The sequence below is a fragment of the Dermacentor albipictus genome, chromosome 10, assembly GCF_038994185.2.
Source record: "Dermacentor albipictus isolate Rhodes 1998 colony chromosome 10, USDA_Dalb.pri_finalv2, whole genome shotgun sequence".
In the NCBI taxonomy this organism is placed as follows: Eukaryota; Metazoa; Arthropoda; class Arachnida; order Ixodida; family Ixodidae; genus Dermacentor; species Dermacentor albipictus.
Window position 1 is genome coordinate 71,188,993 of NC_091830.1, and position 20,295 is coordinate 71,209,287.

Below are 20,295 nucleotides of genomic sequence, written 5' to 3' on the forward strand. Positions count from 1 at the left end.
GGTTTTCTGAGCGTTGATACACGATCGCGAACATAAGTGCCGCGTTTCAAAGCGCGCACATGCAGTGCTGCGAGGTACAGTCATGGAAGTTGCTTATCATACACATCCAGATCGAGATGGTCATGGGGATTATATGTGCAATATTCAGAATATGGTTCGACGACTTTGCGATTGTGGCTCGATCAAGAATCGGTATGCGCGCTTCATGCTAGTGTTGACATAAAGATATTAGGCAGTTTTAGCACCGCCGTGTGGTAAACATGATAACTGCAACCGTACGTCGAATGTCACTAGGCAAGCCTATACTCCAATTTATACCTCAGGTGCAACGCTGTGGAAGCTACGCACGAAGTCCGGTTACCAAAATTTATTACTGCGCGCGTTTCCGTCTATGGTTCGCAGCGTGCCAGCGGCACTTGCTCGCGCGAGCATGCACGTGAAGCTGCCGCGACGGGCTGCAATTAAAGAATGCCGAAAAGAAAATTGATTTAAAAGAACGTGTTAGCAGCCGTATAAGTACACGGATTGTTTCTATGGGTAAATTCTTTTTTTTCATTCAGAACTGAGCTTATATATGAAAAGTTTTCTCAAAAATCGGGTCAAGTAACACCGAACTTTTTCTAAGTGCGAACGCAGCCACTTCAAGAAGTATCTCAAGGCTTCCACAGCGTTGCACCTGATGTATGAAACGGAGTATAGCAACGCTAGCAACAACGCGTTTCCGCATTTGTCGTAAGGCTATCCGGCTATCGCGGAAATGGTCCGAGCACAGCACAGTTGATTTCGTCGGCACGAACTTATCTCTCCTCACCGCACTGCGCTGCAAGCTTCTTGTGCTTCGGGAACCTGTGAAACACCACATCGTCTCGCCCGCGTGTGTTCGCGCAGCCGATTGCTGCACAGAACGAGGGCATGTTGGGCGCCCTTGGCTGTAGGCACTCACGCAGCACAGAAGGAAAGAACAGTTTACGAAAATCGCAAAACAAACGTGAGCGGCGGCGGCGGCAAATCTCTCGTAGCGTCGTTCAGTAAAGCGCAGGACGGAAAGAGGCATGCCAGCGCATGCCAGCACGCCGGTCCGGCAGCTCGGTCCCCGCCAGTGACGTCACTCTCGCCGGTTCTCTCCTCTGGTAACCTCCTCACCCGGCGCTCCGGGAAGCGATGGGGGCGTATCCGCGGGGGTGATTTAGAAAGCGATTTCCGCCCCTTATATTACCAAAACGAAGAAAAAAATTTCGGAACCGTAAATTATTAGGTCTGTTCTTCCCAATCCCAGCAATTCATGGAAATTGAAAACCGCTTCAGCTTCCCTTTAATAAACAACGCTTCATAACGTACTGTGTAATGACAGAAACTTGCCAACATCAAGATCACTGAGATGTGAACGTCATTTTACATTGTAATTTTGATAACGACGGTTCATTATCAGAAAACTTCTCGAAACGTATTCGATCCGCTTCTGGCACTATTCTATTTGTCACGAAAACCACTATTCGCACTTCGTTACTGTTATTGCAGACACCTGTCATTCTGTTCCTCATCGCAATCATTCTGGCTTTCTGACCGCTTTGTGCCTTCAGCAGAAACGAATGGCTAAGCAAACTAATTGAAACACGCAATGGAGACGTTGTATGCTGTGTAAAAGGTACATAATGAAAAGATAAATTTTTTTTTTCAGGGATCGCATTGGTACGATCAAATAAGGGTCCTTACAACGCAGACATTCATATTGTTTTATTAGCCCGAGTTTTTTATTGTCCGGTGTAGCGAATAACCAATCCTGACCCTGACAAGAGTGTTCGCCGGTCACCGGTCGAGCAGTATGTAAAAATTTGTTGCGATCCTTGGACAGTGCGACTGAATACAGGCGAAAAAAAAGACACAAATAGAGTAGACGTGCGGCTGTACTCAAATATTTTATTGAAGTGAAGCATTTATACACGCGGCTAAACGCAACAGAACATATTAAGTAATAGCAGAAAATAGCAAAAGCACTGTGACAAGGGAACACCATCGAAAATGGATTATGGCGTACCGTATAAAGCAGACAGACAAGAACAAAATGCCCGAGCAGTTCTACAAAAGTTGCACACGTGTCCACTGAGTTATGGAATCTTTAAAACCAGAGGCTCACTGAAGTGTGGCTTGCACATTTGAAAAGCTTCAGTTATTCCCCTCGTAACTTTGCTACTGTGACGTGATAAGATGGCCGTGTCATTGAATATGGGGTTGCAACCAAGTGCGTGACAACGATTGGCCAGACCAGCAAACAATTCAGTAAAAACGAAGGAACTATGATGCTTTTGCTAACGCTCATGCTGATGCATCTCTCGATATAGCCTACACATAACTCGTCACACGCGTTTGCCCAATGCGTTACAACAGTTGTCGGCACAAGTGACAGCTATTCAGTGCTCAACTCAGTTGCAGCATGTTAGCATTAAGAATCGTAACGCAGCGTTCGTCACCCTTATCTGACACTACTGGCGAAAGCGGCCTTTCGAAATCGTATCTTAGGACAGTGGTGTCATCAACGTGAGCTGGCACAGTCGTGAGCGATCACTCCTGTTCATTATAAACGTCGAGGACGGCGAATACGAATCTTCTCATTTGCATCTTCGCAGCCACAGTCATAACATGGAGCATGTTCGGCCGTCACGATACGGAAAACAAAAACACATTTTGCCTAGTCCTAGTCACAGGTGACTAATTAGGGTTGGCTTGCATCGGGAGAGGTCAGCTGGAAGTCAAAGGTGAAGGCGCACTTCCGTGAAGATGTGCAAGAGCGCCTTCCCTCTACGTTCGTCAACACAGCATTTACATTAAAGTCAAGTCACGGCTTAAACACGAGCACTGGCACCGCCTTTCGTCGATCCTTCCTGGCATGCCACACTCAGCTTTGACAGCGTTTCAAAAACTGAGCACGCATCACGCGGTTCAGAAAGTGGAGGTCACGGGAGAACAAGAGACTAACGGAACGTAACGCGTATGTGTTGCTATGCGTTCGTAGGCGTTTGCGCTAGTCTTGGTGACGACACTCAATACGAGCCGTCATGAGAGTACGTTCGAAGGCGTTCTCCGTGGTCTTGTTTGCCCGCTCGAAATAGACACCACCGGTGACTTGTGATATTCAGGACAGCCCACATGTGGAATTGTGCATGTGAAATACTCTCATAGTCGCACTTTTTAAAACACATCTGCGTACCCACAAAAAAATTGTGCCCCATAAACCCCATATACAAAAACATGATGTGAACGCTGTGGTTTTTTTATTGAAATGATTAATTGGAGAGGTTGGCGCCTTTATGTCGGCACCGGCTACTCTTTGTCACTAAGAAAAGGAAACAAATATGCGTAAAAAGAAAGAACAATATAACAAAATATGGCACTCGGTAGGGCATTAGACGTATATACACAATATAGTCCAACAGTAGATGAATCACAAAGTTTTGTGCATGAGATCAGCACACATGTGCATATATATAAAGTCAAATATATTGAGTGGTAAAAATACAGACCACAAGTAATTAGCATAGCGTAAGAAACATAATCACGACATCAATCAATTTTGAACACAGAATAACATTTATATCACTCACGTAGCTTATTAGGATGAACCGAAATTTACTACTTCTATAAAATGCTTGTGTCTTCGAAAACTTTTTCAAAGCAAGAAGTGCTTTTTACTGAAGGCCCGCTGTTGACCATGAACCAAGCATCTTTTTTTTTGCAGTGAATGGTCGTCTATCTAAAAGCAACAAATGTGCTTGCAGTACCCTTCGTGGTGAACTAAATTTTGTACACTCGAGTGGAAGATGACGCACATCTTCGTCTGAATGGGCACAAGAACACTGCGGACTAGAGGCACGTTTTATTCTGTGTATAAAGTGTCGCGTAAGTGCAATGCCAAAACGCAAGCGGTGAACAAGTGTATCGAATTTTCTGTTTTCTCTCAGGTTTGACATAATTTATTGGTTCATGCATGGCCTATCAAGTATAACTCTGAGTTCTTAGATTGCTGATCAAACCAGGTAGTTAAGCTGAAGCGGCAGGACATCTGACTCAGGAGCAGACGGGTTTCACTGCCCGAAAGAGAAAATGAACAATTACATCTTCGTTATTGTGCACCCGATTCACAGCTGCGTCCGCTGGAGTGTTATCAGGAATATTGCAGTGTTCATGTATCCACTGAAATGCAATTACTTGATTCATTGCGCTTGCTTTTGTGTGTTTTTTGAGCGTCTCATACAATTACCAAGCGTTAAAATAATCTTTCTTATTGCTTTGTTAATGCGAGAGTGGCTTGGGAATCGCTAAAAATAACCCAATTTGGGGGATTTTTTATTGATGTTATGAAACGCGAAGCAAACAGGATTGCAAACAGTTCTGTCACGGTGGAATGTCTCTCGGGATAATTTAAACGTTTGTTCTAGCGCCAAACGTGTAACGACGAATGCTGAAAAAGAAGAATTTTTATGACATAAACCGTCTTTATGCACGTGGATGTACCGCGGATATAATGAGTAAATTTGGAATAGTACCAATTGTTGTGCGGCTGCGATGAACATGTCTCTGTTAGATATAATTCCCTCTACCGAAAATTCTGTTTTAGAACTTTTTAACATCCAATACTAATAACCACATTGCATAATTTAAATGCTGGTAATAATGTTTATGTTCTTGAACAACATCGTTAATTTTGCTTTTGTTTCGTTGGCAAAGCACGATATTCAATGGAAGCTTCTGATGTTGAGTCAAGATGCGATAAACATGTCGGCATGTTTCAACTGTATGACTGAAAATGGTGGGTGACGAGCTTCAGCAATTACTAGACAACTAGAGGTAGCATACAGGATCGCAAGACACACTCTCAGCCCCCTTGCCAGTGATCTTTGAAGATTAATTGATGTATGGGGTTTTATTTATTTATTTATTTATTTATTTATTTATTTATTGTCATACTCTCAAGGCCCGGAGGCATTACAGAGAGGAGTGGTGATTACTGCAAACAAATTCATTAACAATATTCTTGAAGTTGGTGGCTTCAGAAATGGCAGTGATGGAGGCAGGGAGGCGGTTCCAGTCATTCGTCGTTCTTGGTATAAAGGAATCAAAATAAACGTTGGTGCGACAAGTTGGAACTTCAACCTTAAAACATGATCCGTGCGTGACGATATGTATGATGGCGGGGAGATTAGTTCATCCTTAAGTGTTTCGTTAGAGTAATAAATCTTGTGAAAAAGGCATAGGCGAAAGTACTTACGACGTAACTCTAGGTTAGGCAAGTCAAGGGTTAGTTTCATTGATGAGACACTTGCATGACGAGAATAATTCGAAAGAATAAAACGAGCAGCTCGGTTTTGAATGGATTCGATGGTGTTTTTTAGCTTTAGAGTAGAAGGGTCGAAAATGGAGCATGCATATTCAAGTTAAGGCATCACTAATGTTTTGTACAGAAATAACTTGACAGCTGCAGTTGCCGATGAAAAATTACGTCGTAAAAACCCAAGCATGCGATTAGCGTTACCGTAAATGTAATTTATATGAATGTTCCATGTAAGATTGTGTGTAATGTAGATACCAAGATATTTATATGATGATACATTTTCTACAGGTATGTTGTTAATATTGTACGTAGGAAGGGTGGTATTTCTTACAACACGGGACACACGCATCGCCTTACATTTATTAGAATTGAGCTTCATTTGGGATCTAGCACACCATGATGTTACTATGCCAATGTCTGATTGAAGAGAATCGCAGTCGTCAGGGTTAGAAATGACACGATAGAGAACACAGTCATCGGCGAATAACTTAATTGATGATTCAATTTGGTCGGGGAGGTCATTAATATAAATTAAAAATAATAATGGTCCCAGAACCGAGCCTTGCGGTACACCGGAGGTTACTCGACCAGTGGAAGAGAAGTATTCGTTAGCATAAACGAATTGGGAACGGTTAGACAAAAAACACTTGATCCAAGCAAGCACGTTAGGATCAATGTTGAGGTTACTTAATTTAGTTAAAAGTAATTCGTGTGAAACAGTATCGAATGCTTTGGCGAAGTCTAAAAGATGCAGTCAATAATAAAGTTAGCATCCATCGCCTGGAATAAATCATTAGTGAATGACAAAAGCTGTGTTTCGCAGGAATAGTGTTTTCTAAATCCGTGTTGGTAGGGGGTGAAAAATAAGTTTGACTCGAGAAATGAAACCAGGTGCGAGTAAACTATGTGCTCCATTAATTTGCAGGGAACGCTGGTTAGGGATATAGGTCTGTAATTAAGTGGGGAGTACCGACTGGCAGACTTATGTACGGGAATCACCATCCCTGCCTTCCAATCATTCGGAAGGATGGTAGTTTGAAGTGACTGAGCAAAGATTTCGCTAAGAATTATAGATGAATAAGTAATAGTTCCCTTAAGAAACTTCGTGTTTATACCATCTACTCCACTGCATGCAGAAACTTTTGAGGTCTGTATCAACTTTACAACGCCATCAAGGTCAATGGTAATGGGGAGCATTGGAAAATATTGCATATCAGAAAAAACAGCGCTTGCGCACAACACAGAATCAGAAAATACAGATATGAACGCGTCATTCAATACTTCACAACAGACACTCCGATCGACAGGTTCGTTGTTAGGATCACACAGTTCAATGGCACTAGATTTTTTACCGTTGACCACACTCCAAAATTTCTGTGGGTTGTCTTTCAAAAAAGAAGGCAACGTGTGCTCATAAAATGTTGTTTTGGACTCTGTTACAGCATTCTTGTAGTCGCTCAGTGCTATTGTGTAAGCATTCCAACGATCATGATTGCCAGTTAATTTTGCTCGTCGGAAAAGCCTTTTCTTTTTGTTCAGTAAACGTTTAAGACGCGCGTTGAACCAGGGTGCGCGAGAATTGGAATAAATACGTTTTTGCGGGATGTACCGGTTAATTAAGGAGTTGGCTTTTTCTTTGAATATTGACCAGTTTTCTTCAACCGATCGAGTGTGGAAACTTGGAATGTAGTCAGTGAGAAAGTTTTTATGACGGCAACAAAACGTTCCTCAGAAGTTTGCAATAAACCATGGAGAATAGGCACCGAATCAGCAATTTTTTGTTTTATGAGTGCGTTATGAACATGTAGTAGTGAAGAGATTAAGCACCCCCCCCCCCCATGTTGTGCCTGCGAGTCGGCGAAGTACGTTTATTAGAATATTGGTCTGCTTTTCACTTGCGCTGATGTGTGATACCCATGGCAACTAGGGGTCAAGGATAACACCAAAAAAGTTGTGCTATATCACGAACCTCCGTGCTTTCCCTTCAAGCTTAAGTTGTGAATTGTTCGAATGTGGTCTACTGAAAGTACGTCTGTCTTTGAATATGACAAACTCATGGCTCTTTTTTTAAAATGTGTTGATATGTTGTGAAACGTGAAATGTGTGGCAACGTTGTTTGAATGTCTTGCATATGAGATCCAGAGGCCAGGCACGTACCCAGGGGGGGGCCCGGGGGGGCCCGGGCCCCCCCCGAAATCAAATGGCATAGCCCCCCCCCCCTCCCCACCCACGCCACCACTCCTCACACATTCCTAAAGCGCCGCCAGATCAATGTTGAGACTTCGCAGCTGTTCATCGGTCAGCATTATGCTGCCTTTTTCACTCCTTTTAGATGGCGGTAGTTAACGGCATCTCTTGTAATGTGAAGGACAGTTTTCTCGTAGATTCCGCACCCGCGCGATTAACTCGAGATGCGTTCAGTTGTCACCATCTATTCAACCGTCACGAGCATAGCTGTTGCTTTTGTTAGTTCAACCTTCTTTGTTCAGGCTGATCCTGGGACCAGGAGAGGGATGCGGCTGTTGCTCAGCTGGTCTGTCTGTACTCTCATAGAACGAGTTGCGGCCGGAGAAAACGCCAATTGCGTTTAACGTATCCCTTTGCTTCATTGTTTCCTTGAGTTACGGCTCGCCGCGACGCTGACAGATGTCCGGAACCATAAACACGTGATATGGGTTAGATAAGGTGGGAAATAAAATAATGTGAAAGAGCGTCCATCTTGAAAAAACCCTGCAATAACAATTAAACCCATAAGCAAGATGACTGTCGCCCGTTACCTCGTCTGTTTTTCCCTAACTGTATAGCACTTTTCGTGGAAAATTGGCAACTGGAAACAAAAATCGCAAGGAGTTGAGATATTTAGCGATCTACTAAGGGAGAGAGCCAAGGCAACAACCAAACTGCAAGCAAAAGCGAATAATAAAAAAGTTAACCGTTGTTTATGAGAACATTTATGGATCAACATCTTTTTATTTAAAAAAGAAGTAGAGAAATCGTCGCCGGAAGTGGAGAACAATTTGAATGACGCTTCTACAGTTACGGTCGAACCACCTCACGTAGCCACTTCTCTGCTGTGCTTATGTGGGTGTTTTTCTAACCCTTCGCAGTGAGCGCAGTGCGTCTAGAATCGCAGAGTCTTGCGCTCTACGCGGTTGTATGGGACTGGCGGCCGCGCAGCGTTACGCAATTCGCGGAACTGTCAAAACTGATCAACAAGGCGAAAATAACTGATATTCGAAACTATAACATAAAAAATACTGAAGAAGCCGTAAAAAATGAACGCAGCCTGAAATCAGTAAAAAAGAAACCTGGCATAGGACAAACCATGATGTATGCACTAAAATATACTAAGGATAATATCATCAGCAATCTCGAAGATATAGTAAAAGCAGCGGAAAAATTCTAAGCTGACCTGTATACAGTACCCAGAGGAGTCACGATAGTTCACTTAGAAACAGTAATGAACAGGATACGGAAACCCTCCTATATCTAGCAATGAGGTCAGAAGGGCCCTGCAAGACATGAAACGGTGAAGAGCGGGAGGATAAGGTGGAATAACAGTCGATTTAATCAAAGATGGAGGAGACATAATGCTTGGAAAACTGGCGGCTCTTTATACGAAGTGTCTATCGACTGCAAGGGTCCCAGAAAACTGGACGAATGCAGACATTATACTAATCCACAAAAAAGGAGACGTTAAAGAATTGAACAATTATGGGACCATTAGCTTGCTCCCAGTATTATATAAAATATTTACCAAAATAATCTCCAATAGAATAAGGTTAACACTGGATTTTGTCAACCAAGGGAACAGGCTGGCTTCAGGAAGAGATACTTTACAATGGATCGCATCCATGTCATCAACCAGGTTATCGCGAAATCTGCAGAGTACAATAAACCTCTCTATGTGGCTTATATATATTACGAAAAGGCATTTGATTCAGTAGATACCAGCAATCGTAGAGGCACTACGTAATCAAGGAGTACAGAACGCTTACGTAAAAAGCTTGGAAAATATTGCTACATGCGTGAGGTATTTGTTTGTTTGAACGAGGCGCGTAGGCGCCATCACCCCAGGAAAGAGGAGGAAGAACGAACTGGGCTCGCGCTGTGAATCTAACCGGTCAGCGCTGCAACCGTTGTTGTAAATATAATTTGTAAATAGTTTGTCGTCTTACTGAGTCGTCTTTCGCGTTAGAATATCTACGAGGTTCTACAGCTACCTTAATTCTACACAAGAAAAGCAGGGAGATACCGATAAAGGAAGGGGTCAGACAGGGAGACACAATTTCTCCAAAGCTATTTTCTGCGTGCCTAGAAGAATTCAAGCTATTAAACTAGGAAGGCTTAGGAGTAAAGATCGACGGCAAATATCTCAGCAACCTTCGGTTTCCCGATGACATTGTTCTATTCAACAACAATGCAGACGAGTTACAACAAATGATTGGAGACCTTAACAGAGATAGTGTAAGAGTGGGGTTGAATATTGTTATGCAGAAGATGAAGATAATGATAAATAGCCGGGCAAAGGAACAAGAGAGCAGGATGGCCAGTCGGCCACTAGAGACTGTGAAGGAGTACGTTTACCTAGGTCAATTAATCAGAGGGAACCCTGATCATGAGAAGGAAATTCACAGAAGAATAAAAATAGGTTGGATCGCATACGGCAGAGATTGCCAGCTCCTGGCTGGAAGCTTACCATTATTATTGAAAAATAAAGTGTGCAATCAGTGCATTTTGCCAGTGCAATATGTCCAGTGCCAATGCATTTTCCAGTGCATTGCCCAGTGCATTTTGCCAGTGCATATGGGGCAGAGACTTGAGAGCAAGTTAAGGACCACGCAAAGAGCGATCGAACGAAGATTGCTAGGCATAACGTTAAGAGAGAAAGAGAGTGGTTTGGATCAAAGAGCGAACGGGTATAGACAATATTCTAATTGACATCAAGAGGAAAAAATGTAGCTGGGCAGGTCATGTAATGCGCCGGTTAGATAACCGTTGGACCATTAGGGTTACAGAATGGGTACCAAGCGAAGGGAAACGCAATCGAGGACGACAAAACACTAGGTGGAGCGATGAAATTAGGAAATTCGCGGGCGCTAGTTGGGATCGGTTGGCGCAGGACAGGGGTAATTGGAGATCGCAGGGAGAGGCCTTCGTCCTGCAGTGGACCTAAATCATGATGATGATGATGATGATGATGGAGGTGGTGGGCCCCCCCCGAAAAAAAATCCTGGGTACGTGCCTGCCAGAGGCCCATATACAGATGTAATCTGCGTACAGAGAATACTGCAGGCCAGATGGTAATTCTTGTGCTAAGCCTGTCATGACACAGTTTAATAATAACGGACTGAGAACACTGCCCTGAGGAGCGCCTTGATCATGATGAACTGTAGGGCCGCAGAGGCTCTGTCAGGCTTTTTGCCTTTACCTCTGCACACCTTTACCTTTACCTCTTCCCTACACGGAGAGAATCCGTGAGACAATAAAAAAATTACTCTCTCCTTCAATTGTATCCATAATTATTTTTATTTCGTTTAAGAACTTTGATCTCAACCGCAGTGTTCGGCCATGTAGGCCATGTAGGCCAAGCTATAACATAACATCAAGAACGTGTATGTGATTTACAGTGTCGAATGCTCTGTGAATGTCTAAGAATAGTGCGATTGTCCCATTTTCACACATACGTTCATCTTCAACGCGTGTGACCATGTCTAACACCACATCCATTGTACACCGCTTTTATTGAAAAGATGTCATGTAGCTCGAAAGCACATTTGTGCGTTCACACCCCCACTGCAGTCGACTGTCTACCATCTCCTCCATTAGTTTAGAAAAACAGTTTCTGAAACGGACGGGTAGGAAGGGGTCAGGACAAAGTGGAGTCTTTCCTGGTTTCGTTACTGGAATTACACGAGCTAATTGCCGTGAATCTGGAAGAGTGTCTCTTATCCAGGTATTAAATATGTCCAGAAGAGCCATTCTACCTGCTGGACCAAGGCTCTTGAATATCATTTACGTAATGCCGTCTGGGTCTGCGATTGTCTTTGTACGGCATAACGTAAGAGCACACTTCAATTCATCTAAGCTAAGCTCACAGTCAAGTTGAGGGTGCTGTGACGTAAAGCATGCACAAACCTTCGGTTTTGATAACTCCATGGAACTTGAAAATTGCAGGCAAGTAAACGGAATTCCTGGTATGCTTATATGTTGACCGAATTCGTCAGCAACAGATGTTTCTGGAGTGTTTCGAGCTACGGCAAGCGCTCGGAAAGGATGGCTCTGGGTCACTAGATTACTGAAATATCGGACAACCGACCATATTCTTGGAACTGGAGTGAAAGGAGACTACGATCAACGTACAGTATTGTTGCCATCGTCTTACGACAAAGAACTGTCAGGCGCATGGTGATGGGCCAAATGGGCTCATTTAGTAGGGATGCTTTTATTTTGTCTGCCCAAATGCTTAACATTTAATTGTTCCCACCTCGGAGGGGTAGCAAACATATTCCAGTGAACGTTTGCGCAACACTTCTGACTGCCTCGGCCTACCTGTCCATGTTATAGGCTAAGCAGCTATCTCTAACTATTAGAATATTTGTTGTTTCACATCAAATGCTGTACTCTCTGTCAGTGCAGCACCATGTCGTCAGGTACGCCTCAAGCGTTTCGCTATTCGTTCGGAGGTTGTTACTGTGGGATATCTTATTGAGCGAATGATTCAGGGGCTCACCGATACCCTTTTCTTGTTCGCAGGGTTTTCTCGATTACAGACGAATGTGCTGGGTGGGACCCGCCATAGCGCGTGCAAGAACTTCATCAAACCGGTGATAGCACACCGGAGAAACCTGCACATATCTCTGTTGTCTCACGCCACCAAGGTAAGAAAGATGGCTGCCTGCCAGGTTCACCGATTGTGCGAAACTTAGTCAAGGTGGAGCGAAAATTGTAATAGGCACTTGGCGTCCACCTTCAGGCAGGAACGCATCCGGTTCCTTCGCAAGGAAAGCTTAAATAAGATGACACGGAAATTTGTGTGGACATGATCGGACCAAACGCAATCGGCTATTTTAGTCGAGTGCTAAACGTTTTATATCCGTGCCATACAAGCAATATATGTGATTGCGAACAGGTAAGACTAAATATTCAATTATGGTGTTTTACGTGACAAAAACCACGACCTGATTATGAGGTACGCCATATTTGGACCTCCTGAGGTTCCTTAGCGAGCACCTAAATCTAAGTACTCGAGTGTTTTCGCCCTCATCAAAATACGGTCGCCGTGGCCGGGATTCAATCCCACGGCCTCCCATGCTTAGCAGCCCGACACCATAGCCACAAAGCAACCTCGGCGGCTCACGTAAGGGTACAAGTACATATTGGCGCTTTGATTGTCTTGTGCTACCCAGCGATAAGTTATGACCAACAATAACTGTTATCACAACACGCGCTGGATGTGTTTGCGCTTGTTGTTCCTTATGATTTAAAGCTAAATGTTAAAGAATTATGGGTTTTATCGTGCCAAAACCACTTTCTGATTATGAGGCACGCCGTAGTGGAAGATTCCGCAAGTTTTGACCACCTGGGGTTCTTTAACGTGCACCTAAATCTAAGTACACGGGTGTTTTCGCATTTCGCCCCCATCGAAATGCGGGCGCCATGGCCGGGATACGATCCCGCGACCTCGTGCTCAGCAGCCCAACACCATAGCCACTGAGCAACCAGGGCGGGTGAAAAAGCTAAATGTACTATGCATTCTGTGTCGAAAGGCGCCAACTATAACTAGTGCTCTATTCTTTGTTTATGTTGTGCTAACCTGCTCTTAACAAATGTGCAAAATAAAAAAAAATTGTTATAGGTATTTTGAATCACCGCGCGTATAAGTACGACAAGTAGGACGCGAATTCACCCGGAGATGCACCAAAGTAACACAATGCAAAAAAGCTCCGATTTTTGTGTTTGGTCGCTTTCAACTCATGTATGGTTTTTAGATATAGCACGTATGACAAATTTTCTGTGCCCCTGGTGCTGCTAAGTATTGCATAAAGGGTAGGTCCACTCATAATTCGCTACACTTGCTACGTGCCGCAGCGGTTCACGAGAGATTTCAGATGGCGGGAACTGTGGGAGCTGCACTGGGGAAGCGATCGAAGAAATGGTCATCGCCGATGTAGAATAATACCAACGCCACAATGCCCACTCTGCCTTCGTGGGAGGCTTTCATCGGGGCCGTTCCTTTTCGACAGTGTTATTGACCTCGCAACATTTGGGCAACGAGAGAGATGTCGAAGCGCATATCAGTTGCCCTTTCTCGGAGTAAAGGGCACGTACGACAATGTTGCCCATGACATCCCCAACCATCTCTAGGCAATCAGAATGGGAATTCGCATGTCTCGATGGTTACGGGACGTCGAAACTCACTGGTACACATTTTTGTACAAATCGAAAAGGGTTCACAACTACTCAACATTACACGTCTTGCGGCGTGCGTCAGGGAAGAGTATTTAGCCCCACTTTTTTCAATGTGACCCTGATTGGTCGCGTTGAGGTTATGTCTGTCCTTAGATACTGATTCTCTTCACGGCTACTCCGTGGGCTCCGCCATATTTGATCGCGTGATGACGCGTGACCTCCGCACCGCAATTGCGTGCTGCAATTGCGGTGCGTAAGACAGACACCAAGCGGTGCGTCTCAGCAAGCCCACGTTTCGGCGGATGTCGTGGACAGTGACAGGGCGGACGACATGGAGCTTCCGCCACAGCTTCAGAGGACACCATAGATCTTAAAATGGTAGCTTGCATCGTGTTTAATCTTCCTTTTTCATTAAAGATCTTGGATAACGTTAGCTGGGACGCTCTGTAGACTTGGTGCACCGCTTCAAGGGCGCGCGCAACTTTAGTGCTCTCTGTTGGCTTCTTATTTAACTTTTTTATCCATTCCCCCATTGCAGGCTAACAAACCGGAGGTGCGTCTGGTTATCCTAGTTTCGTGCCTTTACTTGCCTCCTTTATTTCGCTCTCTCAAGTACTTCTAAAGTTATAAGCATCGAAGGAACAGTGAAGAGCACAGCGAAGTCCAATGCTGTGTTATCTTAGTATGCTGAGCAATTTCTTCAATTATAGCATTTATTTGGCTGGAAAATCTTGTTTTTTACCTCACAAATATATTTTTTTATTATGGCAGCCTCACTGCGGCAAATATTTGCATATACATAAAACCACAGACGCCCTGCTCATGCATTTGCAGCAGTGAGTTAGCGAACTTGTCCATGAGCCTGAGCCTGCCTGATCCGTTCGTATAGCGTGGTAGCTCTTACTGAGTATCTTTTCTTGGATAGCTCCCGTTCCTGGACAGAGCCAAAACAGCTGACCAATGACCGCTGTAGAGGTCGGAGTAGCGTACTTTGGACAGCTCGCAGGATCTTCAGGTGTTGGACCTCAGGCCCACGTGACCGATGAAGCAAGGGCTGCCCCAGCAAGTATTCTCTGAAGAATCTTCCGGCACGCTAGGACGATAACGGGAACGAGTGCAGACACACGGAGGAAAAAAGGTGCCTGTGTCCCGATGCAAATGTGCTTGACGGGATTTTTTTTAGTTGAAAGGACATGGGGAGGTGGGGGGTCACCGTAATTTCTGAATTACCATGGCTCCGCACGCGGTAAGACTGACGTTTCTGGCATTACAGAAATCTAGTACCAATGCAGCTACACATTTCTTTTTTGGAGCGAGTGAACAATTTCCCATTTAAGATAAAGATGAAGAAGTGGAGTTGAGCAGGTGGTGCAATGCGTAGAAAAGACGGCCGGTGCTCTATTAGGAGTAACGCAGATCGTGCCAAGGGAATTGATTTGCCACACGCAGAAGGGGCAGTCGGGGATTAAGAAGTGATGGCATTCGGATATATGTTGGCATAAACTGTAGTAGGCGTACTGTGATAGTGTTAGATACCGCCTTCGTCGTGCGGTGGATCTAATAGTGATCATGATATATGCATTGTAAAGAAAGAAAGGTAAGAAGCAGTCGACCATCCTTTCGAGTGTGTGCTGCTCTGGTCGGACAACGGCGTGGGCGGCATCTCTCGGCGGCCAAGAGGTTCAGGTAGGCCCGAGAAACGTATTCATCACAAGGGAAGCGTGAACAGAATTCCCTGAGAGACCCAGAACCGGCTAGAGCCACTAGGGGGCAAGAACTTCGCAGTACGGTGCTCAAGGCTGTTCTCGTTGATTACGCCATAGCAAGAATATAAAAAAGAGGAGGGGGGAGCGAGGGGCAGCTGGGTGCTCTTGCAAGCGTCATTGTTGGTGGTCGTTGTCGCCTTTTGTATGCTGTTCTTTACGCCAACAATTGCTGTCTTACGCCCTCCGATGATTCTCTATTTCCTTTTCACAGTGTGTTGCAGTTGCCTGGCACTTGCACGAAAAAACTCGGCGGCGAAAGATGTAGCGAGGTAGCGACGAAATTTTCAAGATAGCTTAAGATACCGTGGTTTTTAGATTTAATTGGGGGTTAGCAGAGGTGCACAAAGGGGGGTAACAAAAATTTGTGCGCGCAGCAATTAGCAGAAAGGTGTGCATGCTAAGCATCTCTGCCTATGTCACCAGCAGTGAATTTGTAGTGGAATACAACTGCGTGATTTAGTGCGTTCACTGTACAAACTATCCGTGTGCAGGTGCTGTTCGAGAGCCACCGTGCCATAGGCGTGCAGTTCGAGCACGGCGCGGACAAGAGGCAGGTGCGCGCCCGGCGGGAGGTGATCATATCCGCGGGCGCCATCGGCACTCCGCACTTGCTACTGCTCTCCGGCATCGGACCCCGCAAGCAGCTCGAGGAGTTTGGGGTATTTGTCGCCGTCTTACACTCAACCTTGTTTTACAGGATAGCTCTACAATGCCATTATACAGCGATAGCTCTGAATATCATTGCTATAGCTATAGCTCTGTAACGTAATTGCCACAGTGATACCTCCAATATTATTACAGCGATAGCTATTGATTGTCGTTGTTACAGCGGCAACTCTACAAGACCACTGTTGCAGCGCAAACTCTACAGTAGTGTTGTTGCAGTGATAACTCTGCAATAAGATTGTTACAGCGATGGTTCTGCAATATCGTTATTACAGCAACAGCCCCACAATGCCGTACCTACGCTGTATCTACAATATTGTAGGTACAGCGATCGCTCTTCGATATCGTTATGGCAGCGATAACGCTGTGATATCGCTGTTACAGCGATAGCTCTACGATATCGTTATTACCGCAATATCCCTACAATGTTACTCGATAGATCTACAATATTGTAGGTACAGCGATAGCTCTTCGATATCGTTGTTGCAGGGATAGCTCCATAATATCGTTGCTGCAGCAATAGCCCTATATTGTTACTGCGATACATCTACCAATATTGTAGGTACAGCGATAGCTCTTCGATATAATTGTTGGAGCGATAACTCTGTGATATCGCTGTTACAGCGATAACTCTACAATATTGTTGTTACAGCAATAGCTCTACGAAACACTTTACTGCATCGTTCAGAGAAGGCAGCATACTTCCCCAGATTATCGAGAAAAAGATATGTGAAGGAGCATTGTTCGGATGGTCACTTCTTCTATAACGCCATTCACTTTTGAACAGAAATGTGCAGCTGTCGACGCTTCAAGATTTCACCTCAATTTCGTGTGGATTTACTCTGCGTGCTGCCCACATATTAATACTTTTCTACCGCGATTGCAGGGTCCATTCTATGTTAGGTGATTAGCTAGTCCGAAAGAATATTGATTATATTGCTGTGTGGCGGACCTAACGGGCCAGCATTTACAAACAATTTTGGATGGTGTTTAGGCTTGTTATAAATATTCCGTACAACCCACTGCTTTCCTAGACGTGTACCTTGGCTAAATGCTGTTTTGATTAGGTACTTTATTATTGTCTTTTCCATTGGGCACCTGTTCAGGCTCATGGTCTTCCCCCATTAGTCGTCAAAAAGGCTATTATTTCAATTTACGCAAGCTATATAGTACCGATAGATAGCGTGCCCAGAACACTTCGGCAAACTTCCTATACATACTGCTTAAATGGTTTTCTTGCGAGGGTGTATCTGGTGCGCGTCTGTGTTTGCCCTCTGCTCCTCCGTGCTAAATAAAGGTGTTGCCCTATAGTTTCCGACTCACGGCGTTCCTTTCGATCATGCAAACCCAATGCCTATTCACGGAACCCAGATCCCCGTGGTGGCAGACCTGCCCGTGGGCGAGAACCTGCAGGACCACATATTCGTCGGCGGCATCGCGGCGACCACCAAGAAGCGCGCCGAGCTCCAGCTCAACAGCGCCTCCATCATCATCAACTACGCCTTCCGCAAGGAAGGTGCGTGCGCGCTCTTCGTGCTGCCCTGACTAAACATTTTACGGCCACATCGTACGGGAGCAGTTTGATTTAGAGCCGCGTAAGAGGCTTTTGAAATATTTCCGTGACTCCAAGTCTCTCTAAAATTACAGAGAAAGTGCCCTCCTGACTTTATAGCGAAACTGGTAGCGTCTAATTGATCGGGATTTTTCGCGGCGCGTGCTCACGGAAAAAATTCCTTCAGCGATTAAGAAAAAGAATTCAGCGATTGAAAGGAAAAGTGCATATATTCTTTGGTATCACACATACTACATACAGCATAGCATCCATTTCAGTAGAGAACAAGCACAAAGCAAGTATCCGAATCACTTCACTGATGGTAAGGCGCTCCTGATAATAATGCGAAGCCCGTAGTGCTCCCCGCATACGTTTCCCGGTAAACATTGCTGTTGCGCAAGCTTCCGCGGCGACGGCAGCTTGCGATGTGGGGAGTGACGTCACTAGCCTTTCACATATAAAAGAAACAGTCTAGCAACTATTTCATTGTTGTCGCAACACCGACATGGATAGACTTAGGACTCCTGGGGAGCAGCGTGAATACGAGGTAGCGCAAAGGGAAGAGAAACGACAACACGACCAGCGGCGGCGTGCTGCCGAAATTACCATTACTCCCATTACTCTAAAGCAATAAAGCATTGCTTTATTTCTTATCCCCCCGCGTGTCTGATCCCTTCCACACAATTTTTCTCGGTTGGAGTAAGTCTCTCTACAGAGACTTTGGGTCGGGGCGGCCCTCACACCAGCCATCACTTGTGCATGGGGTCAACCATACGAAGACATTGTCCAATGTTCGAAGTGTTCTGCTCCTGCGTCTTTGGCGGATACCCACTATCTACTTGAGACGTGCCCTGGGACAAAGAAAATTCGCGAAAGTGATCTTAAAGGTGTGAAATTGAGCAGTGATCAATTTGAAGACAATTAAAGATGCGTTATGGACAACATATTTTATAAGCAACTGTTGCAGTATCTATACGAAACGGGTCTGCATCCTTAGAAAATTTTAGCTCCATTATGACGTTATGTCGAGTGGCAACCCAAGTGAAAAAAACATAGAGCATTGCATACCCCCTTCAGCAGTGGTTGTGGTGGTTTTTAATATCTTCGCTGGACGTCAGCTTTCGCAGGGCCGGGATGACGAGTCGATATTTTAAGAGCTTTGTAGTTTTTGAGCATCCTATAAAGCTGTGCCAAGCATTATGGGATACATATGGACGAGTATTCTGTAGCTGCCCACCCAGTGGACATGTCCATTTCGGCTGCTGTTGAAGTGCTGGTTGGCTGGGCTGGAGCCAACCAGCGGCGGTCGAAATGGACCGTCCACTAGATGGACACACATAGAATTCCCACCACACATGGTTGTTTGCCACTGTGTGCCCACGATTGAACATACCGCTCTTTGTTGCGGGGATAGTTGGTCAGTCCCATTACCACCAACAAAAAAAAGAAAGACGTCGCAAGTCTCGCCTACAGCGTCAGGTCCCACCGGCAACGTCAGATATTGACGCTGTGCAGCACAGAAATAGCCAGCAGAAACGCTATAACAACCACAGGCTTTCAGTGGAAAAAAGAACGTTGTCTAAACTGGCACCACAAATCCACTATGCCGCTAAACAAAAGACAAAAAATACGGGAGCAACCATGTCAGGTTGGCTGTCGATGTTAATGCAATTGGCATAGTAGCACTACAAATCATACTGCCATCAGCGAAATGCGTTACTTATGAGGCGGAACGCGTTTCGCCGTGGGGTTCCTCTCTCGTGCTTCCCTCTAGACATGCTCCATCTGGTGGCGCCGCCGCGAAGTCCGGGTGTTGTGCGTGTCTCGATGTATTTTCAGATTTCAGACAAGATTGTCGGAATATATATTATGCGGGCTCGATCCCTCCCAACACCTGATGCGTTTTAAATATTTTTGTTGTTGAAGAGTGGCATATGCCTACTGGCACATATCTAGTGACCCAATTTGCCGTGAAAGCTGTTAGATACATACAAGCCTGCATATTGCCAACATGGTTGGCGTAGTGGCTGCGGCGTTGCGCTGCTAAGTGCGGGATAAAATCGTAGCCACGAATGCTGCATGTCGACTTAGGTGAATTGCAAAAATGCCCGTGTTTCATGCATTAGATGTGCTTAAAAAACCTGGTGGTCAAAATGAATCCGGAGGCCCCCACGGCGACCTTCTCATTATCCGATCGTGGTTCTAGCACGTGAAACACTACAGTTTTTTTAACTGGGTGAAATTGCCAAATAATGCCAATAGAATCAAGACACGCCCGACCCTTTCTTTCTAATCCGGTTCCGACCCATTAGGCCATTGAGTGCCCAGTGAATTAAGTTGGGGTGAAATAAGTTAGACACGGAGAGACAGACAAACGTAGTGCAAGCTAGTTAACCCGAACAGAATGCTAATCACATTAAAAAATAGAAGAGGGAGAAAAATTAGGAGCAGCGGGGTTCTTTACGTAACCGTGACGTAGACTCCCAGCTCCGATTTGAAGAAGGCAAGCGAGAAATATCGCTTGCCGGTTCTGCTGGAGGAAATGGGATACGACAACGCCGCCTATGCGATTT

General features: G+C 44.9%; 1 protein-coding gene across 2 annotated transcripts in view; it reads left to right on the forward strand.

Annotated features, from left to right (window-relative positions):
- LOC135899241 (L-sorbose 1-dehydrogenase-like) overlaps positions 1-20,295 on the forward strand; it is a 50,576-nt gene that overhangs the window by 24,636 nt on the left and 5,645 nt on the right. For both annotated transcript variants that reach the window (XM_070526906.1, XM_065428519.2), the window contains exons 6-8: positions 12,083-12,207; positions 15,996-16,163; positions 17,542-17,686. In XM_070526906.1, the coding sequence (XP_070383007.1) occupies positions 12,083-12,207; positions 15,996-16,163; positions 17,542-17,686 (438 nt within the window). The remainder of the gene's footprint in view (positions 1-12,082; positions 12,208-15,995; positions 16,164-17,541; positions 17,687-20,295) is intronic.